Source organism: Chlamydotis macqueenii, chromosome 3 (assembly GCF_036417535.1).
Source record: "Chlamydotis macqueenii isolate bChlMac1 chromosome 3, bChlMac1.mat, whole genome shotgun sequence".
In the NCBI taxonomy this organism is placed as follows: Eukaryota; Metazoa; Chordata; class Aves; order Otidiformes; family Otididae; genus Chlamydotis; species Chlamydotis macqueenii.
In genome coordinates, this window is record NC_141558.1 from 23,782,079 (window position 1) to 23,804,570 (window position 22,492).

General features: G+C 35.6%; 1 protein-coding gene across 1 annotated transcript in view; it reads right to left on the reverse strand.

Moving 5' to 3' along the window:
• CSMD1 (CUB and Sushi multiple domains 1) overlaps positions 1-22,492 on the reverse strand; it is a 1,203,024-nt gene that overhangs the window by 238,468 nt on the left and 942,064 nt on the right. The window contains exons 22-23 of the mRNA XM_086744017.1: positions 11,902-12,071; positions 5,203-5,359 (exon numbers count right to left, since the gene is read on the reverse strand). Of these exons, the coding sequence (XP_086600143.1) occupies positions 5,203-5,359; positions 11,902-12,071 (327 nt within the window). The remainder of the gene's footprint in view (positions 1-5,202; positions 5,360-11,901; positions 12,072-22,492) is intronic.

Consider the following 22,492-nt stretch of genomic DNA (forward strand, 5'->3'; position numbering starts at 1 on the left):
TGTCAGTATTCCTGGAGCAGATAGACCCTTCCACTGACTCATTACGATAGACTCTAAGGCTTATTCTGCAGCTAAGTGAAGTTTTGCTTCTATTATATCCTGCATAAGACTGAGGAACCATGAAATTGCCGTAGAGAACTAGATAACCTGCCCCTAAAAAAAGCAGATGTTTGGATAGGGACAGAGAGCAACTTCACACTATCTCAGATAGGCAACTTCCAGTGCAAGGGATCTGCCAAAAGCCCTCAGGTCTGAGGAGCATCCAAATAGCAGTCCCACATAGTAGTAAAGTTCCTTACACATCACGACCCTGGGATAATTTCTGAGGACATGAGTGAATAATATCAGGAACAGAGACACTCATCGTCAGGCATCATGAAAATAAATTAGTATTGAGAGTTCTAGTCAGCACTGTGAGGGAAAGTGTCAACTGTGTGGGGACATTTACTGTGAAAACAAGGATGGATAAGTATTGGAACAGGAAGCGCAGACACTGCCTTCTTTGTGGCAGCCTTTGTTTTAAGTGTTTAGGTTGTTTTAAGTGTTTTACCTTCTTTCTATTAATTTTGGACCTGTGCATAAAATGGCAATGTCTTTAAAAGATAACCAACAACATAGCTACTGGTAAACAGAAATTGTGAAAGTATTTTTTTTTCATTGGCATCTAGGTGCACCAAATAAGACACAAGTAAAATTACCGTACAGGTTATCTTCACAGGAGTTAAGAGTGATCACTGTAGAGGTACAGTATAGTTCTGAGTACTCTGTGACCTGTACAACTCCATACAGATCACAGACTAGTCATCATTACGCAGTACTCTGACCATCACAAAATCCTTATATATGACGTCTGTGATAAAGCGTGGAGGAACTGTTTTTGTTTTTCCAACAGCTAAGAAAACTGAGACTATGTTCAAGGAATGGGGATGAAACAGTAGCAAGGAAGCACTTGTGACACATGTACTTTGTTCAGTTCTCCACAGGATGAGTGAAAACAGCCACCATTAAAATTCCTCGTGCCGGACTGTGATAGGGGAGTGGTTAGACACTGCAGGGAGACTGCCTGTTTGTTATTCAGAGGCTGTACTGCATTGCTCCTTATCTAAAGTTGCAGTGCATTACTTTTACCAGACAGCTGTGTTTTGCTTTTACTGCCTGTCACTTTGTGGCATAACTTAGATTTAATTTTAACTTGAATGTCAATTTAACATTAAATACTACTGACATGATAGCACAAAGCAGTGTCATCTTTATACATGAATGGCAAAATCTTCTAACTGAGCAGTGAACAGGAAATGTTGATCCAGCTGTGGTGATGCCTGTGGCTACATCTTCTCTTCCCCACAAAAACTAGAGGTGTCTCAGGGAGAAAAGTTATAACTGGACAGCAAAAACCAAGAAGAACTGACATTTTCTCAACTGGAAAACGTAACTGTCACATGAGTCAGTTGTGGCTACAACACGTATAAACTTACATTTTTACATCTAGATATCTATCAATGTCCTCTACTCTTAGGGAATTAAAGCTATCTTAAAAGTCCTTTTTTGTTCCTTGAATTTTACAAACACTTCCCATGATGGTTAAAAATAAAAATATACTGAGGAGGGGAGCAAAGGAAAACTTGTATATTTTTGCAAGCTCTGTCTCAGAGGAGTAAGAAATAACATAAAGGAAAATTTGTACAATTTTGGCTTCATTCTTAAAATGAAAATAATTCAGTAACTTCTCATATTGGAAGACTCTTTATGCCATTGGTATGTAAAAGACATATAAGATGAAATAATCTGTTGAAAGATGAGATGATCCTCAGGTAAAAAATTTAGTCCCATCAAGCTTATGTTTTCATTTCCTCAGCACTGAAATATGGATGTTCACAGTCATTCCTTCTGACACCAATGCAGGGGTATTATAAGTGCAAATAGACACTTTCCCTCATTTATCCTAACACATTTTCACCCTAGTTTTAAGGAAGTTGGCTTTATATCAACTTTTTTTACATGAAGTAGAGAAATTTTCTTCTTTGTTCATTTGGGTTTTTTTTCTCCTCTGGTAGACTCAGATTCAGCTACTGCTCAAATTACAGTTTCATTAATTCTCTTTCATATATACTTACCCCACCAAACCCAGGCTAAAATATTAACAAAATGTTATTGTCTCAATTTTTCTGAAGCAGTTTCCTTAAGCAAAATCAATAATAAAATTTCAGTCCTCAGCCAAACTATTTCTTAGTTTCTCAAAACAGTTAAGTTGAGAAAGAGTACAGATTTTTTTCATGACTGTCCAGTAAAAAGCTTTGTATCCATTGTGCTAAATCGATTTCCTCAAAATCATCTTGTAGTTACAGATCAAAGAATAAAATTAATATAATTTCCAGCTTCCATTCAGTATTTTTCTTATCCTGAAACAATTTCCTGTATAGCAGATCTCATTAAAACTGGAATCCTTTCTAGATTTCCTTTTAATATTTGCTTATATTCTGATTTCTACAATATATACAAACCATTCAGATTCTGAGTTTATAGAATTCTGTTTTATTATGTCACTAATGAGATTCTGAAAACAGAAACAAAAATTTATTTATCCACATTTCTGTTTTCATAGATCATTACCTTTTTCTTCTGTCATATTTGTAAATTTAACATCAGCCACAGAATTCATAATGTTAAAAAAAGATAGATAGTTGCACAGAACTGAAATAGTAACCTTTTAAATTAGTCTTTTTAATAACTCATTGAAATGGTTCTAAAATTCAAGCTTCAAAGCTGCACTAGTCTTAATTTCAGTAGCCTTAATGAGAAGAGAAGTACTACAAAGACCAACAATTAAGGGCAGTTGATGTATCCATTGTGGGCAGCAAGAGCTCAGCAACCAGATAGGAAATAACCAGAACTGATTTACCACTAGTTTTATTACACCATCACTTCACCTAGCTCTTTCTAACAGTCTTGTTATTTTCATTATTCAATTTCACTCAGTTCAGCATATATATTTTTCATTTCCTTCAGTGAGACCACATTTTAACACTCTTTTAACTTATTTCTTTGTTTCATCAATTTTAAAGTATCTGTCATTATATTTCAATCTGAAAAGTGAATAAATAAACTGCAGAGTAATCTTTCAGGAAAATTAATTCCAGCTGTAAACTACAGCTTGATTAATCCAAAGAGATAATTGTCATTTGTGTTTGATATATTTACCAAATGCAAAATGGACACATTTATTTAGTAACTGCACTGGAACTGCACAAAAACTCCAGTCTCATAAAATAATTAGTATACATTTCTGGTATATCTAATCTTTAAAATGTTTCTAGGATTGGACTCCTTCAGAAAAAGAATGGGAGTCAGGGCTGCAGTCAATTTTCAAAGTATTCCAAAAGAATGGAACTTCTGCTTAAAATAATTTATAATGGGTGAAAAGTCCCACGATGAAGTGTTTGGACATAAGATTGAATATATTTTCTTGTTACAGTTGATGGAAATCACCTGGGTAGATGGTCACTATCTCAAAATATATTGCCTTGAATTTGGCTTCCTGAATATACATGTAAAAAGTAAGGAATTAGACAGTTTTTACAAATGAGGACTGTCTCATGTGAGAGTAGGTAGGAGGAAAAGCCATTACAGAAAAACATTTTACCATGAACTGCTGTGAATTGATCACATAAGATACATTCAATGAGATATTTGGCAACAAAAAAAAAAAAGAAAAATGTTATGAACACATAGGAAGTGAGTTTTGTCTCTGTACACAGTATTGTTAAGATTACTTTTGGAGATGGTGTCAAATTCTGTCTACATACTTCAAAAAATGTGAAAATATTTGTAATCATCAAAACCAGATTCAAAACTGGTCAAACAGCCTGGGGAAAAAAAAAAAAAAAACCACCTTAAAACTTGAATTATCATATGTTACCTTACATAGAAAAATCTGGTACTACAGAACAAATCTTATTAGAATTGTGAACTGAAGTGCAACCAAATCAAGCTGTTGGATGCAGAAATTAAGCAAAATTCCATCTTTAAAGAAAATGCTACTTCTAAATGGTAGCTGGAACAGATCACTGTAACAGGATTTGGAAGGAACTGATTAAAGTCCCTTGAAACCAGAGCCTGTAAAATAAGATTACTTTTAAAATAAATGTTTTGTTCCTTTTTTCAAAGCAAAAATTGTACAGTCTCTATAGGCAAATCAGAGTAGATATGTCTAGTGGTTCTATCTAGATTCTATAAGAATAGATACTGTCAATTATTTTGGGTTTTTTTAATCACTTTCATACATTTCATCTAGCCAGAGAAACCTTCCTTTCCTTAATGGTTACATAAGAAAAAAAAAGCTAAAGGTAGGATGATAAGATTTCAGATTTACCAAGCACAGCAGAAAGACAGAAGGGAAAGTGAATGATTTCTGCTTATTCCACAGCTGGCTCTAATCCAAAAGGAAGCTAGCAGATGTACTAGAAAGAGCTATGATTCCATTTCTGTGCCACAGTTTGATGTGGTGCTCTGCTCTGCAGGATTCAACAGAAGCTCATGAAAGCTGATGTAAAAGGCAATAAATTGAAGGCAAAGGGTACTTGGAGATTCCTTGAAAGCCAGATGAGACATCTGTTTATGTGTGTTGGAAACAAACTAGTTATCCCCAATGTCATCCCACCCAAAAGACTCATTGTTTTGCCAGCTAAATTGCTTAAATTAATTACATGGAAACTGTGGGACAAGTGCACTGTTCATCAAAACTTGATCACTCAGGTCTCCTTCCATCATACTCCACCCTGACCCTGACAAGCAGTCAGGACATGTTAAGAGTGTGCACCCAGGCACACTGTATTATTTTTATTCTCATTTGTACTCTTATTTTTTTTTTTAAATTTGACTGCAGGGATTGAATGTTCCATTTTTGCTACAGTATAACATTAATATATTCAACCCACATATGTCACAATTCACTCTTTTTCAAACCCAACTGCTAAGTCTTCAAAATAATAATGCTTTCTACATTTAAAAGGTTACAATTTTGCTTTTAGTTATGTTCTTAAATTACTGACACCTATCCAGCCATGTAGACAATTAAAATCCAGTCTGCTAACCACGGTACCTTCTAGGAAACGATCTTCACCAGTCCATGAGAAATCACTGCAGCTGAGAAATACACATTTCCTCACAAAACAGGCAATCAGACCATATTTATGAGCTACTTACTTGTGTAAGTGAGCTGAAATCCTTGGTCAGTATCAGATCCGTTGGTATTAAACTCTATCCACAAATGGTTAGAAGTGCTATTGAGGATAACTCCCATCATGTCATTTTTGGTGAAGGCTCCCAGAGAGCGTGAAGAGCTGTCTTTTCCATCATACACCTTGTAGAAACAAAATAATAGTATGAAACTGGACATCAAATCTAAGTATTTCAAAAATTTTAGTTTATGTTACAATAAACTAATGTTTAATGTTAGTTACAATACTTCCGAAGTTAGCTATGCATTGACAATAGTTTCTCCAAAAAGTTAATGTTTCCATCTTGTGAGATACATACCACTTGGTTATGCAGTTCAGTGAAATATGAAATATTCTATCACCCTTAAGCTGCTTTATAATATTTTTTCCTTTTTTTTTCTTTTGTGAGCTGATCTTGAATTAAGTTAATATTTATACATGACTCTTATCTTCTGAGTTTTCATAAGATCAGATTGTTTTTCATGTTTATTCACAAAGGCTAACAAAAGTATAATTTCTGAAATCACTGCTAAAGGAAGGCTGTAACAGGTAAACTCCATTCTACTCTGTTCTGTCCTGTCTGGAGATATTGACAGCAGAATTGAGGTATTAAAGTCAATCCGTTACCTTTTATTTCAGACTCTGAGACTGGAGTATTTTTTGGTTTAGTATAGGTTTTAACAAAGAAAGATAGGTCTTCAAAAAGATATGTGAGTCTATATCCAAACTAAGTGTAGAGATGTTCTTATTTACCATGTAACTTTATTGAAAACTTTCAGTGGGGGACAAAATAAACAAAACTACCCTCTGTGATCTTTCAAATCCTAGAATGAATAAGAATGTACTTTTGATTGTTCACCAATACAGGACAAGTATAAAGAGTTAGTATTGGTTAGGGAGTGAAAATTTTTTTGCTTGTTGCAACATACTGAAAGCCATAAATTGTCAAAATAGTCTTCTGTGGAGGGTTGGGTTTTTTTTGTGTCAAGATGAATTTTTAAAATCTATTTTCTTCTTTAAAATAAATAAATCACCTGTACTTTCTCATAGAAAAATAGGCAAATATGGAGTGTGTTTCATACTTCCAAAACATATACCATACATCATGTAGATACTTACATAAAAGGAAGTAATGAATCTGAACAGCTGGTTTCTAATATGAAGTAAAAGATAATTTGCCCTAATCTCCTATGTCCTAGAATGACTGTAGATAACTAGTGCAAAAGCTACAATAACAGTAAATATCTTAAGCTCTGGATCTTCATCTCTCCATTCTCAGACACTGTGTATAGTGAGGATTTATACTAATTCCAGACAGAAGCAGGCAGTGACCCATTTAACAAACTAAATTACTACACGTAGGTCACAGAATCATAGAATCATAGAATGGTTAGAGTTGGAAAGGACCTTCAAAGGTCATCTAGTCCAACGCACCTGCAAGAAGCATGGACATCCCCAACTAGATCAGGTTGCTCAGAGCCCCATCCAGCCTGGCCTTGAACGTTTCCAGGGATGGGGCATCCACCACCTGTCTGGACAACCTGTTCCAGTGTCCTACAACTTGCATTGTAAAAAAATTTTTTCCTAATATCAAATCTAAATCTACCTCCCTCTATTTTAAACCATTACCCCTAGTCCTGTTGCAACAGGCCCTACTGAACAGCCTCTCCCCATCTTTCTTGTAGGCCCCCTTGAGGTACTGGAAGACCACTATCAGGTCTCCCTGGAGCCTCCTCTTCTCCAGGCTGAACAGCCCCAACTCTCTCAGCCTGTCCTCATAGGAAAGGTGCTCCAGCCCTCTTATCATCTTCGTGGCCCTCCTCTGGACCTTCTCCAACTGGTCCATGTCCTTCTTATGTTGGGGGCTCCAGAAATGGACACGGTACTCCAGGTGGGGTCTCACCAGGGCAGAGTGGAGTAGAGGGACAGAATCACCTCCCTCGACCTGCTGGCCACGCTCCTCTTGATGCAGCCCAGGATGCAGTTGGCCACCTGGGCTGCAATAGCACATTGCCGGCTCATATTGAGCTTCTCGTCCACCAGCACTCCCAAGTCCTTCTCCTCAGGGCTGCTCTCCATCCATTCTCCGCCCAGCCTGTATTTGTGCCTGGGATTGCCATGACCCAGGTGCAGTACCTTGCACTTGGCCTGGTTGAACTTCATAAGGTTGGCACGGGCCCACTTCTCAAGTCTGTCAAGGTCCCTCTGGATGGCATCCCTGCCTTCCAGCGTGTCGACGGCACCACACAGCTTGGTGTCATCAGCGAACGTGCTGAGGGTGCACTCTGTCCCACTGTCTATGTCACTGACAAAGATGTTCATAATATGAGGAAATTCTTTTTCCTCATATAATGGAACAGGACTGGGCCCAACAGGACTGGGCCCAACACGGACCCCTGAGGAACGCCACTCATCACCGGTCTCCACTTGGACATGGAGCTGTTAACCACCACTCTCTGAGTGCGGCCGTCCAGCCAACTCCTTATCCACCGAGTGGTCCGTCCATCAAACCCATGGCTCTCCAGTATAGAGAGAAGGATGTCATGCAGGACAGTGTCAAATGCCTTGCACAAGTCCAGGTAGATGATATCCGTTGCTCATCCCTTTTTCACCAATGCTGTCACCCCGTCATAGAAGGCCACCAGATTGGTCAGGCGCAATCTGCCCTTGGTGAAGCCATGTTGGCTGTCACCAACCACCTCCTTACTCTCCATGTGCCTTAGCATGGTTTCCAGGAGAATCTGCTCCATGACCTTGCCAGGCACAGACGTGAGGCTGACTGGCCTCAGACACTTCTTCCTATTTGAATGTCCACTTAGATCTACTAATAAAATTTAGAAATGCATCTTCTGAGAGGACAGACCATGACAACTACATGTATGGATGACAACCAACAGTTTAAAGCAGAACTATTTTCTCAGTGGAGAAAATACCAGCATACCATCAGTATAGGTGAATGTCTTGAAAGTGTCTCATTCGGCTCAAATGCCAATATTAACAAAAGAAAGTAATAAAAAAATTCATAAATATTTTTAAGATAAAAGCATAAATTTAGTTTAATAAACATACAGAGATAGAAATAATGACCTTCTCTAAAAGAAGCTTTTGATAAATAATATGTGAGCCATTAGTAGAACACTACCAGTTGTCCTTTTTACTAAGGGAAAGATTGTCTTATATCAGGGCACATAGATGGGCTGTGAGAAGACATAATCAATTGTATTTAAGATTTGTGGAAGCAGTAACCCATACTTAATGTCTGTCTCTTGGCAGAAATATGACTGTAAGCTATGCTAGGAGTATCTGAAAGAATGCCTGCAAGCTTCTACCATAGTCCTGGGTCAGAAGTACCATTGACTTTCATTGACTGATTACACATTATTTATCCGAGCTGGACATCTATTGTATAAAATAAATATGCATTTGTTCACCATAAGACTTATTTTTAATAACATTCTGATCTACATATTATGCAAAAAGCACAGATGTATTTAATTTGATTTGAGAGATACTACTTTGAATGGAATTATCCGCTTTTAATCATCATTAATAAAAAATGCTGTGTTAAAGTAAAAGTGATTTTTATTAATCTTTAAAAGAAAAAAAATAACAGTTAATTACTACAATTGTCCCTTAGACATCCTGTTCCTACAGTGTTCTACTTCACTGTTACACATGCTCTTCTTACTTGAGGATCAACAAGTTAAATAATATAATATAAATTATATAATAAAATTTCTCTCTTGAGAGATAAATAACAACTCTCAAGATGAATCCAGACACAAATGAAACCATTGTTTTATGAAATTAAAATGAGGTAAGAGGGATCATGTGAAAGCATCTGTAAAAAAAAGCCATGACAATTTTTAACTAGTGACACTTGTCCATCTGTTTTTAACTTTACAGACGTAACTAGGTACATGTCTACTTTAGTAATTGAAACTATGTTAGTGAACAAATATAAGCATTGAATCTCCATTGTCTATACTGTTAACTTGTTTGAACCATCTCTGGGAAAGAAAGAGCATTTACCCTAACAATTCTTGGTCGTGGTTTGGTAATAACTGTGGGCCAAAGACCATTCCCAATAGACAGTTTGTGTGCAACCACTGTGTTCTGTCATATGTGACTGTCTCCAGAGCCACAGAATACATTTAATACACTAGTTGAGCTATTGTAACTATTAACTCATATATAGTGCATATGTTTAACTCATTTAGGAGAATACATTTAAAATATAATTCACATTCTACAATTACTAAATACTATTTTCTCTGTCATTAAGAAATAAGGAAGGTCTATTTGGCCAAATACATAAAAGCCATGAAATTACATTCTGGTTTAACTTACCTCTAACAAATTCATAGTGATTGTATTATAAAGGTTTCACCATAAGTAGTCACATTAACAAACTATGAAATTTCAAGTGGCAGTTAAAGGGAGATCAGAAAACTGAAGTTTTTGTGAGTGACAAAGAATAAGCTTTAAAATAAACAGGTACTCAGTTTTCCCATATGCCTCAAAATGGTGATTCTGTTTCTTTTTCTTTGCTTGAGTTCAGATTTCTTTTCTGTTTATTCAAGTTTAAACTTTGCCACAGCTATGGAAAGCTTTGCTTATGACTTACAGTCATTAACCTGCACATATTCTCCTTGAAAACATTAGTTTTCACCCTTCCTCATGCACATGGTCTTACTAATGTCAGGAATACCCTTAGAAATTATTTGTCATTTCCTATGCATCATAGCCTCAATATCCAACCTCAATATTCCCATTTGTGCCAACAGTAAACTTAGTCGAATATATACAGCTGAAGGTGGTTTATATTTTCAAAGCAAGTAAACAGGGCCAGCGTGGGAGTTCAGTCACCACAACTATATTGGATACACAGTATTTATTGGCAGAACATCCTTGGTGTACATTTAAAGCAGACCTACTAACACCCTCACAAATCTTTCCTAAGAAAGCTTTAGTCCAGGAACTGCATAGGCCAGGGATGGTTTCTGAGAGACAGTTTGAGTGAGCCATCTTTTTTCGTAAGATTAGAGTGTTTAACATTATGGATGTAGTCAGCCTGCAAACCTGGCCTCGAGGGCAGTGGGAAATGATTGCAGCACTGTTTGGAGCACTACAACAAATATCGCCAAAGCACTGAGATACGCCCGATCTCACCTAAACAGTTGTGAGGAATTAAAAGGGAAGTGCGTGCTCTACTGCTGAGATTAAAATATGCAGGCAAGAGAAGAGGACAGTGCTACGATTAGGGAGAGGAGAAATACTCTATTAATGGTGCTAATGTAGCTGCACCTGCTGTGGGAATGTGAAAACACTCACCTGAAGGAGAAGGAAATGCTGGTTAGATTTTCTTAAACTCCAGATTTTCATTTTGAGAGTAAAAAGAAATTACTTACAACTAAAATTTGCAATTTTCCTTAATTGCAGAGATCTTTAAAATCATCCCAAAGGGAAACGCAGTTAAAATTCTGCCTTGGTGGTTTGAGAGATAATTCCTGTATAGCTTCCTGAAACTGTTATACATCTTCCTACCTATATTCCCACATATTTGCATTAAATACTCATGTAATTCTTAATGACCCTCCCTCAAACAAATAGTGGTATTACATACTTCATAAGACACCCGTGGTGGATTGACCTTGGCATTATCAGGATTGTTTCTTACACCTCTTTTCCTCACTTCTCTTTCTCAAATACTAATGGCCAGCATTTTTTGCTCTTTCTTAAACAAAATTTCCCAGAGGCACCACCACCTCGGCGGCCAGGCTCAGCCATGCCCTGTGCTGGGTTGGTTGGAGCCAGCTGGAACCAGCTGTGTCTGGTATGGAGCCACCCGGCCTCTCCTAACAGAGGCCACCCTGCAGCCCCCACTGCCAGCACCTGGGCAGCTGCACCCAGTGCATATTTTCTTTAAAAATGGAGTAAGATAGTCAGTTAGGGAAATGTCCTATGTTTCAGCTCACGGCTTATATTCTTAAGCCTTAGTGCATCCCTCGCAAGCTGCCTGCAAGGCAGTCTTGGGCTTTCTTCAGTGCAAACACAAGATAGAAGTCTGTTGTTTCTAACGTATTTTGCTCATATTTAGGATACAGATAGGAAAGAAAACAAACTTCATAAGTCCACAGTCCTGACAAAGCTGTGGGAAAGGTAAGCCTTTGGAGAGTGTCTTAATTTCCCAATTGCTCAAACTGTAAATCTAGTCATAGCACATGAAAATTTATCTCTGTCTCACATGCTCAGATCTCCTTGCCATGCAAATCAGGAAAGAAAAGATAAGAGGGAGAAGAGAATAGGTGGTATATATTTGCCTAAACTAGGGCATAAACAAAACATGGAATTACAATTAAAGCAAATTTCTGAACCATTATAGGCAAATAAAATAAAATAAAATAAAATAATACTTCTTGCTGAAAAATTAGGTGCTGTAGTCCATAAGGTAATCCTCTTTTTCCTAACCGGTATTAAAAAAGTTAATTTATTTGAAAAAAAATGGAAAAATAAAATGGAAAAGGAATGCAGTAATGACCTCTGATAAATTATTGAAGAAGACAAATGTATGACCCTTTATGAAGGAGAAGACATCACTCCACATGTGTGCAAACAAAATAGACAATTGTTCATGCAATGTGAATACTGAGCATGGTGGAAAGTGAAATTATTTTCTTTTTACCTTAACAATATCTCCCTCACGCAGCTGAAAGCTCCTGGCTCTAAGATGGATCCCTTTGCCAGCCTCTGTTTCAATTTTATAGATACATTCATGGTTGTTGTCATAATTAGATGGAAAATTTGGAGACAGCAATGTTCCTTCATTTCCAGAGACAGTTGCTCCACATTCAGCTGAATAAAACAGACACATTTAAAAACAGAAGTGAATTATCCATTTCAAGAAAATATGGGTTATCTGTAGTAATATTTAGACTCTATGAAAACTCTAGGAAAGTATGTTTCTATCAGATTTAATCTGTAGGACAAAGTCCTAGAAACTCCACCCAAGTTGTTATCTCGTGCATTTCACTGGATACATTTTTTATGTGCACTAGAGTGCGTTTATCTAATTCCCTTTGCCTCCAATTTATTCATTGCTCCTCCTATCAGACTAACCTATAAAGAAGGTTAGTGAAACTCAAAAAAAAAATTGATGTTTTGTTGAAAAATAGTTATTGTGGTAACATTTCAAATAAATGTAACATCAATTCCACTTACTTCCCTGTTCAGTATTGCAAATACTAGTAGAAAAAGCAGAAAATATGCTGCTGAGATGAAAGAATCTGGGTATAAATCAACAGTACTCAAACATATTTTTCTCCACCATGAATAAAAACAAAAAAAAACCTAAAAAACAAACCAACATTTATTGATGTCAGGGCCAAGCAGATAGCTCCCTTCTTTTCCAAGTAAAGAGTAGGTGAGTCTTTTTCACAGACATCTAGAATAAGGACTTCTGACACTTTGAGGAGTAGACATTTTTGTCATTGTTCCCCAGTAAAGAAAATAACAAAGTGTGGGAAGAGTGGTATGTTCCAGCCCATGGGCTCAGTTTGAGTTCTGAATAAAGACTAATAAAATTATTCCAAATGTGCGATATAAATTTCAGCACATAAATGAAAACATTCAAAGCAACAGAAAGTAATACTGATATGCTGTTCAAACAAATATTCAAAATGCTTAAAAATGGCCTAAAAACACTTTCTAAAATCCAACAGTGACAGTAACATGATAATATTAACGTACAATTTTTTTTAAGGTGCATGAGATTGATATTTCTATCTTATTGTTCAGTCTAAAGATAAAATACACTGTTAAATACAGATTTTGACCTAAACACCATTCAGACCTCATTCAGAGTTTGCTAAGAACCTGTTGTAATACTTAAAATAATAATTAAAAAATGTATAATTGTAAATCAACAGATTTTATTGAAGAAGTAATAAGTTTTTAAAAATCTGTATTTTTTTCTGTAAATTTTAGATAGACTTTTAAGATTCATAGGATATTAAAATATTAATTTTTGGAAGTGTGTCTTCCTTTGTTGGGGAGTGTGGGATGCACCAGGTATTTCTAACATGTTTAAAGTCACTTTACTTTGTCTAAGTGGTTAAAAAACTATAGCAGACTGACAAATGTACTAAATTTCAATTTTGATACTTCTTTGGTAAAGGATCTGTCAAATACATGATATATCTTACATATGGTCACATACATAAATATATACATTTGTGTGCACATGTTCATATGTCACTATTTTTGCCTTTAACTTTTAGGAAGAAGGTAGAACTAAATAAGTTTATAAAATGTAATTCAAAGCAATGTCAATATTAATGCCAGACATGTTTAGACCCATACTACTCAATGTCTTCTTGTGTTCACAACACCAGTACACTACATAAGCCTTCTGCAAACAAATGTTTGCCCGAGTAAAGATACACGCAGAAATGTCTATGCTCCCTTAGGCTGCATTGGTATTTTATTATCTACATCCTTCAAAGAGCTGGAAAATACGTAAGTAAAATACTGAAGAGAAGAAAATAAGAAAAAGTTATAGAAACAAAGATTTTTTTTTCTTATATAATGTTCAGAGAGTATTCTACATTTTGTTTTCAGTGATTGACTGTAAACCACTGAGACATATAGACATATAGAATAATAGAAGAAGTGTATAGTGAGCTTTCCCTAATCTAGAACTGGCAAAATTTCCTGCTCTGATAAGTCTATGTTCCAAAGTTGAAAATCATGGCCATTTAATTCCGTGAATAAAAGTAATGCCATATAAGATCAGGGATAATGAGGGTTACGTCTGAAGTTAATATAATATTACCACCCTCCTAAAGTATACTACATTCTGCAAGAAGCAAAGATGCTTTCTGCTATTAGTTATTTACTAAAATTCTTCAAACTCAACTTGGCATTCATACACTTCCAACCCATGCTATAGAACCATATTCTGTTTTCAGTGCATACTACCCCTTCTCAAATACCTTGCAAATATTTGACAGCTAGTTTCATCAGGCCCTATCATTTCCTTCTTTATCATGACAAAGGGTCACATCCTCTGACCAGTCAAGTTTCCTAGCTCATCTCATGTCAGTCAGTAAATCACTCACACAGGCCCCAGAAAGATGTTTCCAAAGGAAAGTGAGCCCTTCTTTGTCAACTTTCCTCCCTCAATAGGAAAATTATACAAAATATGTCACAGTTCAGGTCAAGGTTTTTTTGCCACTTTTTGCTAATGTTAGGATACAAAGTTAAAGCCATGTTTAATTTGCTCCCCTAATTTCTTGTCCTGGAGATTTAGCTGACTTTTTTTTCAGAGAAACGTTGGCCCCATCCATGGAAAGATTCCTCTCCCTCCAGACCATCACAGATTTTGGAGATGTGGTGTCCTGACACCTGAAATCCCTTTCATTTGTGGTCAATGCCCAGATATACAAAGGACCTTAGAACCTAAGGACTTCAATTGAGTATTTTTTCTGACTGTTCCTGCACACTACAATCCAAAGCTGCATGAGCTCTCTACAGAGAACACAGGAGTAGAAACACAGAAGAGCAGCCATGAACAGCAATACTGAGTCTAGTCTTGTCAGCAGGAAAAGCTTATGCAAAGACATCTCTCCCCTTCAAAGCCCTAATATTTTACTCAGTAGTATAGGAAATGTGATTTTTTTTTTCTTTAAAAATATCTACAGTAGCTGATACCGCTACTGGTTTGTTTTTTTTTTTTTTTTTAATACAGTAATTAGCACATGCAGCCAGAAAGTGTAACACCTAAATTCAATTCACTTTGCCTCTTGGGATTTAAACATCCATGACCTATGCCTTGTGCTTCACATACAGAGATTAGAAAATCAGTTAGTCACAAAGTGAGCAAATGTTGGCTAACCTATTTAGCATAATGGGTAAAGTATTAAAAAGGGGAGGAGGAACATTTCTTTAAGGAAATTCATACATTAAACAGTTGGGAAATAAAATTCTGAAATAACCTGTGAATCAGCATTCATTTTTACCATGTGGCTACCAAACTACTCGATTGGAAAAATATTTTCATGTTCACCTCCATTTTCATCGCTCCTTATTATTCTTTAATTCTTTATGTAAAATGAAACAGCCTTTAGCCACATTGGCAAGATCATTCTGCTAGGAGGCATCAGATATAATTTAAATTATTTTACAGAAACAAAGGAAATAAAGCCACCCCTCTTACATTCTTAAAGAAAAATCAAGCCATGAATTTTTGTATAAGGAAGTGATATAGCTCATTCATCTATGGTAACTGAAAAAAAAAAAAAAGACCTACCAATCACCCTTGAAAGATGTCATGCAGCATTCCTTATCTAGCACATGTGCTCTATGAGGAACTACTCATTTTAGTACCTTAAGTTAATCAGACAAATCTTATCATATATCCTGAAAGAGCTTTTTAGTTCTTGGGTACAGAGGACTGTCTTTTACTCTTTCATGCCACTACTTTACTTCAATGCCTTCCAGATTTCTTCTGAGTTCCAGAGATTTGCCCTCATCCTGGGAGAATGATCTACCTCCCCATCCCAGATAGATGAAAGAGAAAAGATTTATCATGCTCCCTGCATGAAAGAAAATCTCATATCTGCTTGTATTTTCATTTATTAAATATAATTCACTGAATATTAACCATATGCAGCCTTCCTCCCATAAAAAGCAACTATATCACTATTAGTATCTACAATTCTTCAAATTATGCAAACATTGACAGGTACAGAATTTGGTAGGAGAAATAATCTTTACGAATCTTAAAGTAATTACTCTTGATATTCTGTCTCCATACTTTGTTCCACAACCTCGTCTTGGAAAAATCAGTGTGAATTTAAGTGAGCAGGTATACTATGACATACCCACGGAATACGCTCTATGTAAATAGTGTTTTCAGGACTGATCCTACAGCTGTAGCCTTTAAAGAAAAGGAATATATTTCATAATACTCTTTGTCATGTTATGTGACGTGCTTAAACAAGTATGATAGTATTAATGTAGGTACAATTTAAGAACTTAAAATCTGAATATGATATAATATATAAAAATTGTTATTAAAAGGTGTAGCACTGAAATATATATATTATGATGTAATTTAGATCCCGACTTTATTTTGCTTTCATACCTTTCTTTTGTTTCTGTAGTAATTTATTTGATTTTTCAAGATGCAAAATAAATTCAAAGCTTTCAGTTTTTTTACTATCAATATGATCAGTGGCACCTATGCCACTTTATCATCATATTTTCCTCAATTTACTCTGGTATTTTAAATATATTCTGTGGCAAAAACCAAAATATAGGTAATCCAAGAGCTTTTCTTTCAATAGGGAATATACACAAAAGTCTATTTTAAGCAAAAACAAACAAACAAAACTAGTAGGGAATTTTATTTAAAAAAAAAAAAGTCTGATAATTCATTAGATGTCATAAGAAATGACAAAAAGCTTCCATTTGTAAGGATAGGAGAGACTTCTCTTTCCTCTAGGAAGGACATAGAGGGATTGTTGCAACTTGTATACAATTGGTTTGAGTCTGAGGGAGAAAGAAAGAAAGGCACATTCTTGCAGAAGTAACATGAAATAGCGCCTATTGTGCTCTGAGAACATGTATGAAATTAAGAGGTTGTTTTCATATAAAAAGGGTCTGATTAATATGAATTGGACTATAAATAAAAAGTGATGACAATTTAAATATGAAACTTTATTGAGACTGTAAAAGAATTAGATTTTAAGCACTGGAATAGCCCTAAACACTCACATGTTAAAAACATTCTAGCTAACCTAGTTCCCTAATTTGAAGGAGAGCTACAGAAGAACCATTCAGACAAGAAAAAACCACCAAATATGTATTTTTATATTCATTATAAAACTTTAGATTTTAAGCATCACTAACTTAAGAACAGAGAATACCTTTCTGATGTCCTCAGAGCTTAGCTGTGCATCCTTAGCTGAGGATGAGGAGCAAGGGATAATGACCTTCTTTAAGAATATACCTTTATGTATGCAGTAAAACTGTATTGTAACTAAGTTGTAATGCATACTTATTAAATGTGGCTACTTTAAGTAAATGCTTATAGTGCTACAGATGTTTGTGCTTTTGTTTCTAAATGAAGAATACATTCTCTAAAATCTCAGCTCCTAAACTCTTTCTATATAGTTTGGCTGTTAGTGCTTTAAAAAGTTACTATCATCACATCTAAATGGCTTATTGCTTAGCTTAAGCTAGCATGTACAAAATTAAATTTGTTCTGTAAATGGCAGCTACTTACACGGTTCCAATTCAGATTCTTCACTTCTCAAATGTGCCAAACCATGTAAGTCTGCCAAACCACAGCATCTAAAAGACCCTTAAACTGATATTCTTTTAAAAGAAAGAATTCAATGTGATACTGGCTCTGCATTTCAAAAGGTGGAAAGCAGATAAAAGCATATTAATCTAATTCTCTGTTACAACTTTTGAATATTGCGTGCTTTTAAATAAAACAAATTTTATTTATTTATTACCAAATCAAAAGTGTCCACCTTAGAATTCAGAAGGTATATTCTTATTGGGTGTGTGCCACCTATGTCTACACATAAAAGGTTTTAGAGGAGGAAAGATATGATTTATTTTCACTGTAGTTTCTGAGTTGTCTGTTACAACCTTGCTAAGGACTGCCTCAGGCTGGAAAATGCTACCTTATTGAATTGTTTTTTTATTCCCTTGCAGTAAGAGCAATCTGTCTGGAACAGATACTTGACCCCATTCTTTGTTCTTTTGCTTAATAAAGTCACTTAAATTCTATTTACATAAGTAACTTTTTTTCCTTCTTCTTTCATTGTCTCACTTATAATTGGATAAAAGGAAACTGCAAAGGGTAGAGCTTTTGAAGATCATCAAACATTTTCTGAATATGAAAATGAACTCTACAAAACAAACAAAATTCAGGGATTCTTGAAATGCTTTGAAATACAGTTCATGTAAAATGTAACAATAACTTTGTTTAATGGGAAAGTTTGCTTTATTATTTTTCTTCCATACATCTTGCTAAAAGGTTTGACAGAATTCTAAGCAGATCTCCAACGTAGAGATCAAATAAAAGTAGTACATCGTTAGTTTAAAGGCTTCTCTGCCACAAAGCTCTCTACTGAGTGCAGAATATCTTTGCTCTATTTACAAAACTGTGCAGCAGTTCATAAAATATGACAAGAAACTGAACTTAGACAGTTGGTAATTCTTTGTGTTCTATTTGACAATATTGTTACCCAGTAGGATGGTCATGTAACAGTAAAACAAGAGCAAAGGGGATAATGGATAAAGTTGATCCAAGCAGGATACGCTCTCTCATCACATAATAGCAAAAAGTTAGGGTTTCTCCACAGTCATTGATTGAGGGGTCTCTGAAGCTGAGCATGTGACTTCTGCAGGGCAGACACAATACATGACTGGACTCAAGCACAGCTTCATCTACAAAGTCGAAAGCAGTGCAAGGAGATGAAGGTTCCTGTTAACTGGAATGCTGCATCCAGCTGAGGTGCACATGGAGTTTCCTCAGCACCTCTGTTGCACAGTGCCTTAATCTTCATCTCCAATTCTGAAGACAGTTCTTCAGTTGTGAGCCTGTGTAACACACATCTACACGCTGCCAGGCTGCTGTGGCAGTGCTTTCATGCTGGTACCACAAGTGCTCTTGTTATCACCTGGCCCTGTTGAATTCAGAACCACTGTTATGCTGGGGTTCTCCTAAAAAGTGACTGCCATTGATTTTTAAATCATACTGTTCTTACCACACTTTTCACTCTTTTGCCTTGTAGCTTTTAGCCTGTAACTCTAAGATCGCATTACTCCAAACCTGGTGGCTTTTAGCCTGTAACTTCACATTGGAATACAGCCTAGTAGATAACGAGTAGAGGACAGTTATTTTAATACACAATAAATATTATGCAATTATATACATGGACAAAGCTTAACTATTTAGTCTGTAGCACCCACACATGCTCCTATCAGTGATAACTGTGTCAGTGAGAAGCTTGAGCAGGTGTGCCTGAAAAATACAACTGTACTAGGCAGAAAGCTTTTTTGTCATTACATCATTATTGCCGCTACCTTTACTGGAGAGATATTTAACTGAGGAGTCTCTCCTTCCTCTTCCCAGCTGGTGCCTGAGGAGTGGCTTTTCCTTTTTATTGTCTCTCAGTCCTTTCTTTTTTCAAAATAGATTTCTAGTCAAGCTATGGACCGCACTAATAAGGCATGTGCATGTAAGCCTCTCTCAACGTTCTTTAAGCCACACCTGATGACAGTGAGGTTAGAACACATAACTGAAAACCCTACTGAAATTCCTTGCTGAAAACAAACTTCTTATCCTGTATTTTTTTTTTGTACCATTCCATTGCAAAGAATAATGGAATAGGAAAGGAAGGGCTAAACAGCCTTTTCTGAAGTTTGCTTAATTAGTTTTCAATCCATATGCCACTGACATCAGATACTGCTCAGGTTCTCACAACGAATCCTATGATGTTAATTGGTCTCAGGGGATTTTCAGCAGAATCTAGGGTGAGGGCATTTTTTTTTTAATTTAGTATAATTTTTTTTTAAGATTTTTATCTTGCCTCTCTAGTATAATCTGATAATGAGCTACAAAGATAACATCCCTACTTTATTTATCTTATCAATAAAAAATATTCAGCATACACAACCTTAAGATGTATAAAGAAGACAAAACTGTGACCTGAGGCAGTCATTATTCCTTTTGACTATAGGTGATAGAAATTTCTTATCCAGGTCTCACATTAAGGTGATTAAGGTGTCATGCAAATCATTCTTTCTTTTCATTTTGAAAATAGAGTCAGAGTGCCCACTATGCACCAGCTGAAATTTGTTAGTGTTTCCTGAATATTAAATTTTCAGTTTTCAAAGACAACTAAAACTATATGTTAAAGATTCATGTACAGTAAGACTCAAACACTAACTCAGATAAATCTTCCATTTTCTGTGAAACTGATAGAAAAATGAGGGGTTAAAAAAAAATTAAAACCACCTTTCAATTGTATTTCTAAAAATTGTATTTCTAAAATGTAAGATAAAGAAATAGAAATTATAAAAAATAAAGAACTTTATGAAATATATTATATGAAATAGAAAACAACCTAAAGACTTAACAATTTTAATGTGACAGCATTTAAATATAGAGTTCCCAAATACAGTAGATCCTGGCTACATGCACATCTTTATTACTGTCCTAAGATTCAGAGATTCAGCTACTGATGTCATATAAGATTTCTTGCTCATCAGCAGCTCTTAAATGAGAGTTCTTTCTGCCTAAACACCAGCTAAAAATGAATAGCAATTTTCAGATTAGTTTGACTTCTCAAAGGTGAACTAAAATTAAAATTTTATGCTACAGAGAATTTAAAGAAAACAATGAATGCCAGGTCTCAAGGGTCTCACAGAAATCTCCAGTGCTATTCGGGCTAACAAGGTTTCCACTTATGTTTCAGTCTCAATGGAGATTAACTCAATGCTACAACATGACAACTTATATTAATTATAATTGATGATTTTGCAATGAATACTAACTAAACTATTAAAAAACCCAACTTATTCAAGAGTGTTAGCAACTTATTGTTGCACTTTATCATTAATTATTCATGTAGTATTTACTATAACAACTGAACATGAAAAATTAGTATAATATTAATGTGAATATTAGTGAATAATAACTTGGTGAAGATTTTACTCAAATAATGTATTAATGCACAATTAAAAATCAAGTGCCATGTAAAATTTAATAAAGGAGCAATATCACTTAAATATGAAATGAAAACATTAAGTAGCTGTTTATTTTCAGCTTTATTCTTTAAGTTTTTCACAGCTTGTTTTAGGAACACTCCATGGAGTTGAAATGGGTAATGGGAGCCAGGGAAGTAATGTGGGTTAAAACCCAAAGTAAAACAAAAAATATCACCAAATAGCACTCAAAGCCATGTATATTGTATTAATGTGTAATGCTTGAACTCTATGCAATGCTTACCATGAAAGGCTAGTTTGAACAGAATATAGTGTACACTATATAGTGTACAAATAATATTTTCATTATACATCCTCAGTAAAATTTATCATAGTTTCTTAAGGAGACAGTAAGCATGGAAAACCCAGGCAAGTAGACAGAAGCAGAATGTAAATCAGGTAATAGAATGGACAGTAAGTTAAGACAATCTCGGAAAGGAGAGTTGCAGAGCTAATTCTAACTTTCCTTCTCATTATCATGTGACGTCTGAATGTCTAAATGCTGTAAGAGGTGATCAAAGTGTTTAGTTACATGTTTTTGTGAACAGGGGAAAATAGCCATCTCTAGTAATAAGGGTAGCTCTTCAGCTGAGTAGAAAGGTTAGGTAAAGGCCATTCACATTAGCTAAGATATTAAGGAGTTAAAAGAAAATGATTAGCAAATAGAACCATTTTTTTTTCTTATAATCTTACTACTGCTTCAATTTTGTAATTAATATTACAGGTAGGATATGACAGAATAAACTAAATTTATTATTTTTTTTCCTAAACCTGTCTTATAGCAAAGCTATATCTTCTGTGATCTAATAAACATCCATTTACTGTATTGTACCCCTCAGAGATTAACAAGTCTAGCAGGATGAACTAGCAATTTCTGAAACATCTTGTGAAAAGAGGAGGTACCCACACTTGGGCACTGTATCTTGCAATTCATTGTAAAGGTCTCTCCACTCAGGTTTCAACCCACTGCCTTCAATAATCAGTGAACAGAACATCTTTGGCAAGTAGGAAGGAAAGAAAGTGGCAAGTAGGAAGGAAAGAAAGAAATGTCTCCTCTGTTTCAGAATTTCATCAGTATATCATAGTGCACCATAAAAGAATACCAAAACTAAAAGGCTCATTCCTTGCCTGTTAGAGGATCACTGCAAATGATAAAGTCACATTTCAAAAAGTATTTAGGAGATTATTTAGATGAACATCAGATACATGCATTCAAAGCTGCAATCTAAACTCCCTCCTCTCCTTCAGCCTCTACTTATCAGTCACCTATCTCTAGCAGAATCATAGAATGATAGAATGGTTAGGGTTGGAAGGGACCTTCAAACGTCATCTAGTCCAACCCCCCTGCAAGGAGCAGGGACATCCCTGACTAGGTCAGGTTGCTCAGAGCCTCATCCAGCCTGGCCTTGAACGCTTCCAGAGATGGGGCCTCCACCACCTTTCTGGGCAACCTGTTCCAGTTGCAAAGTAGCAGAGTATTACTCTCT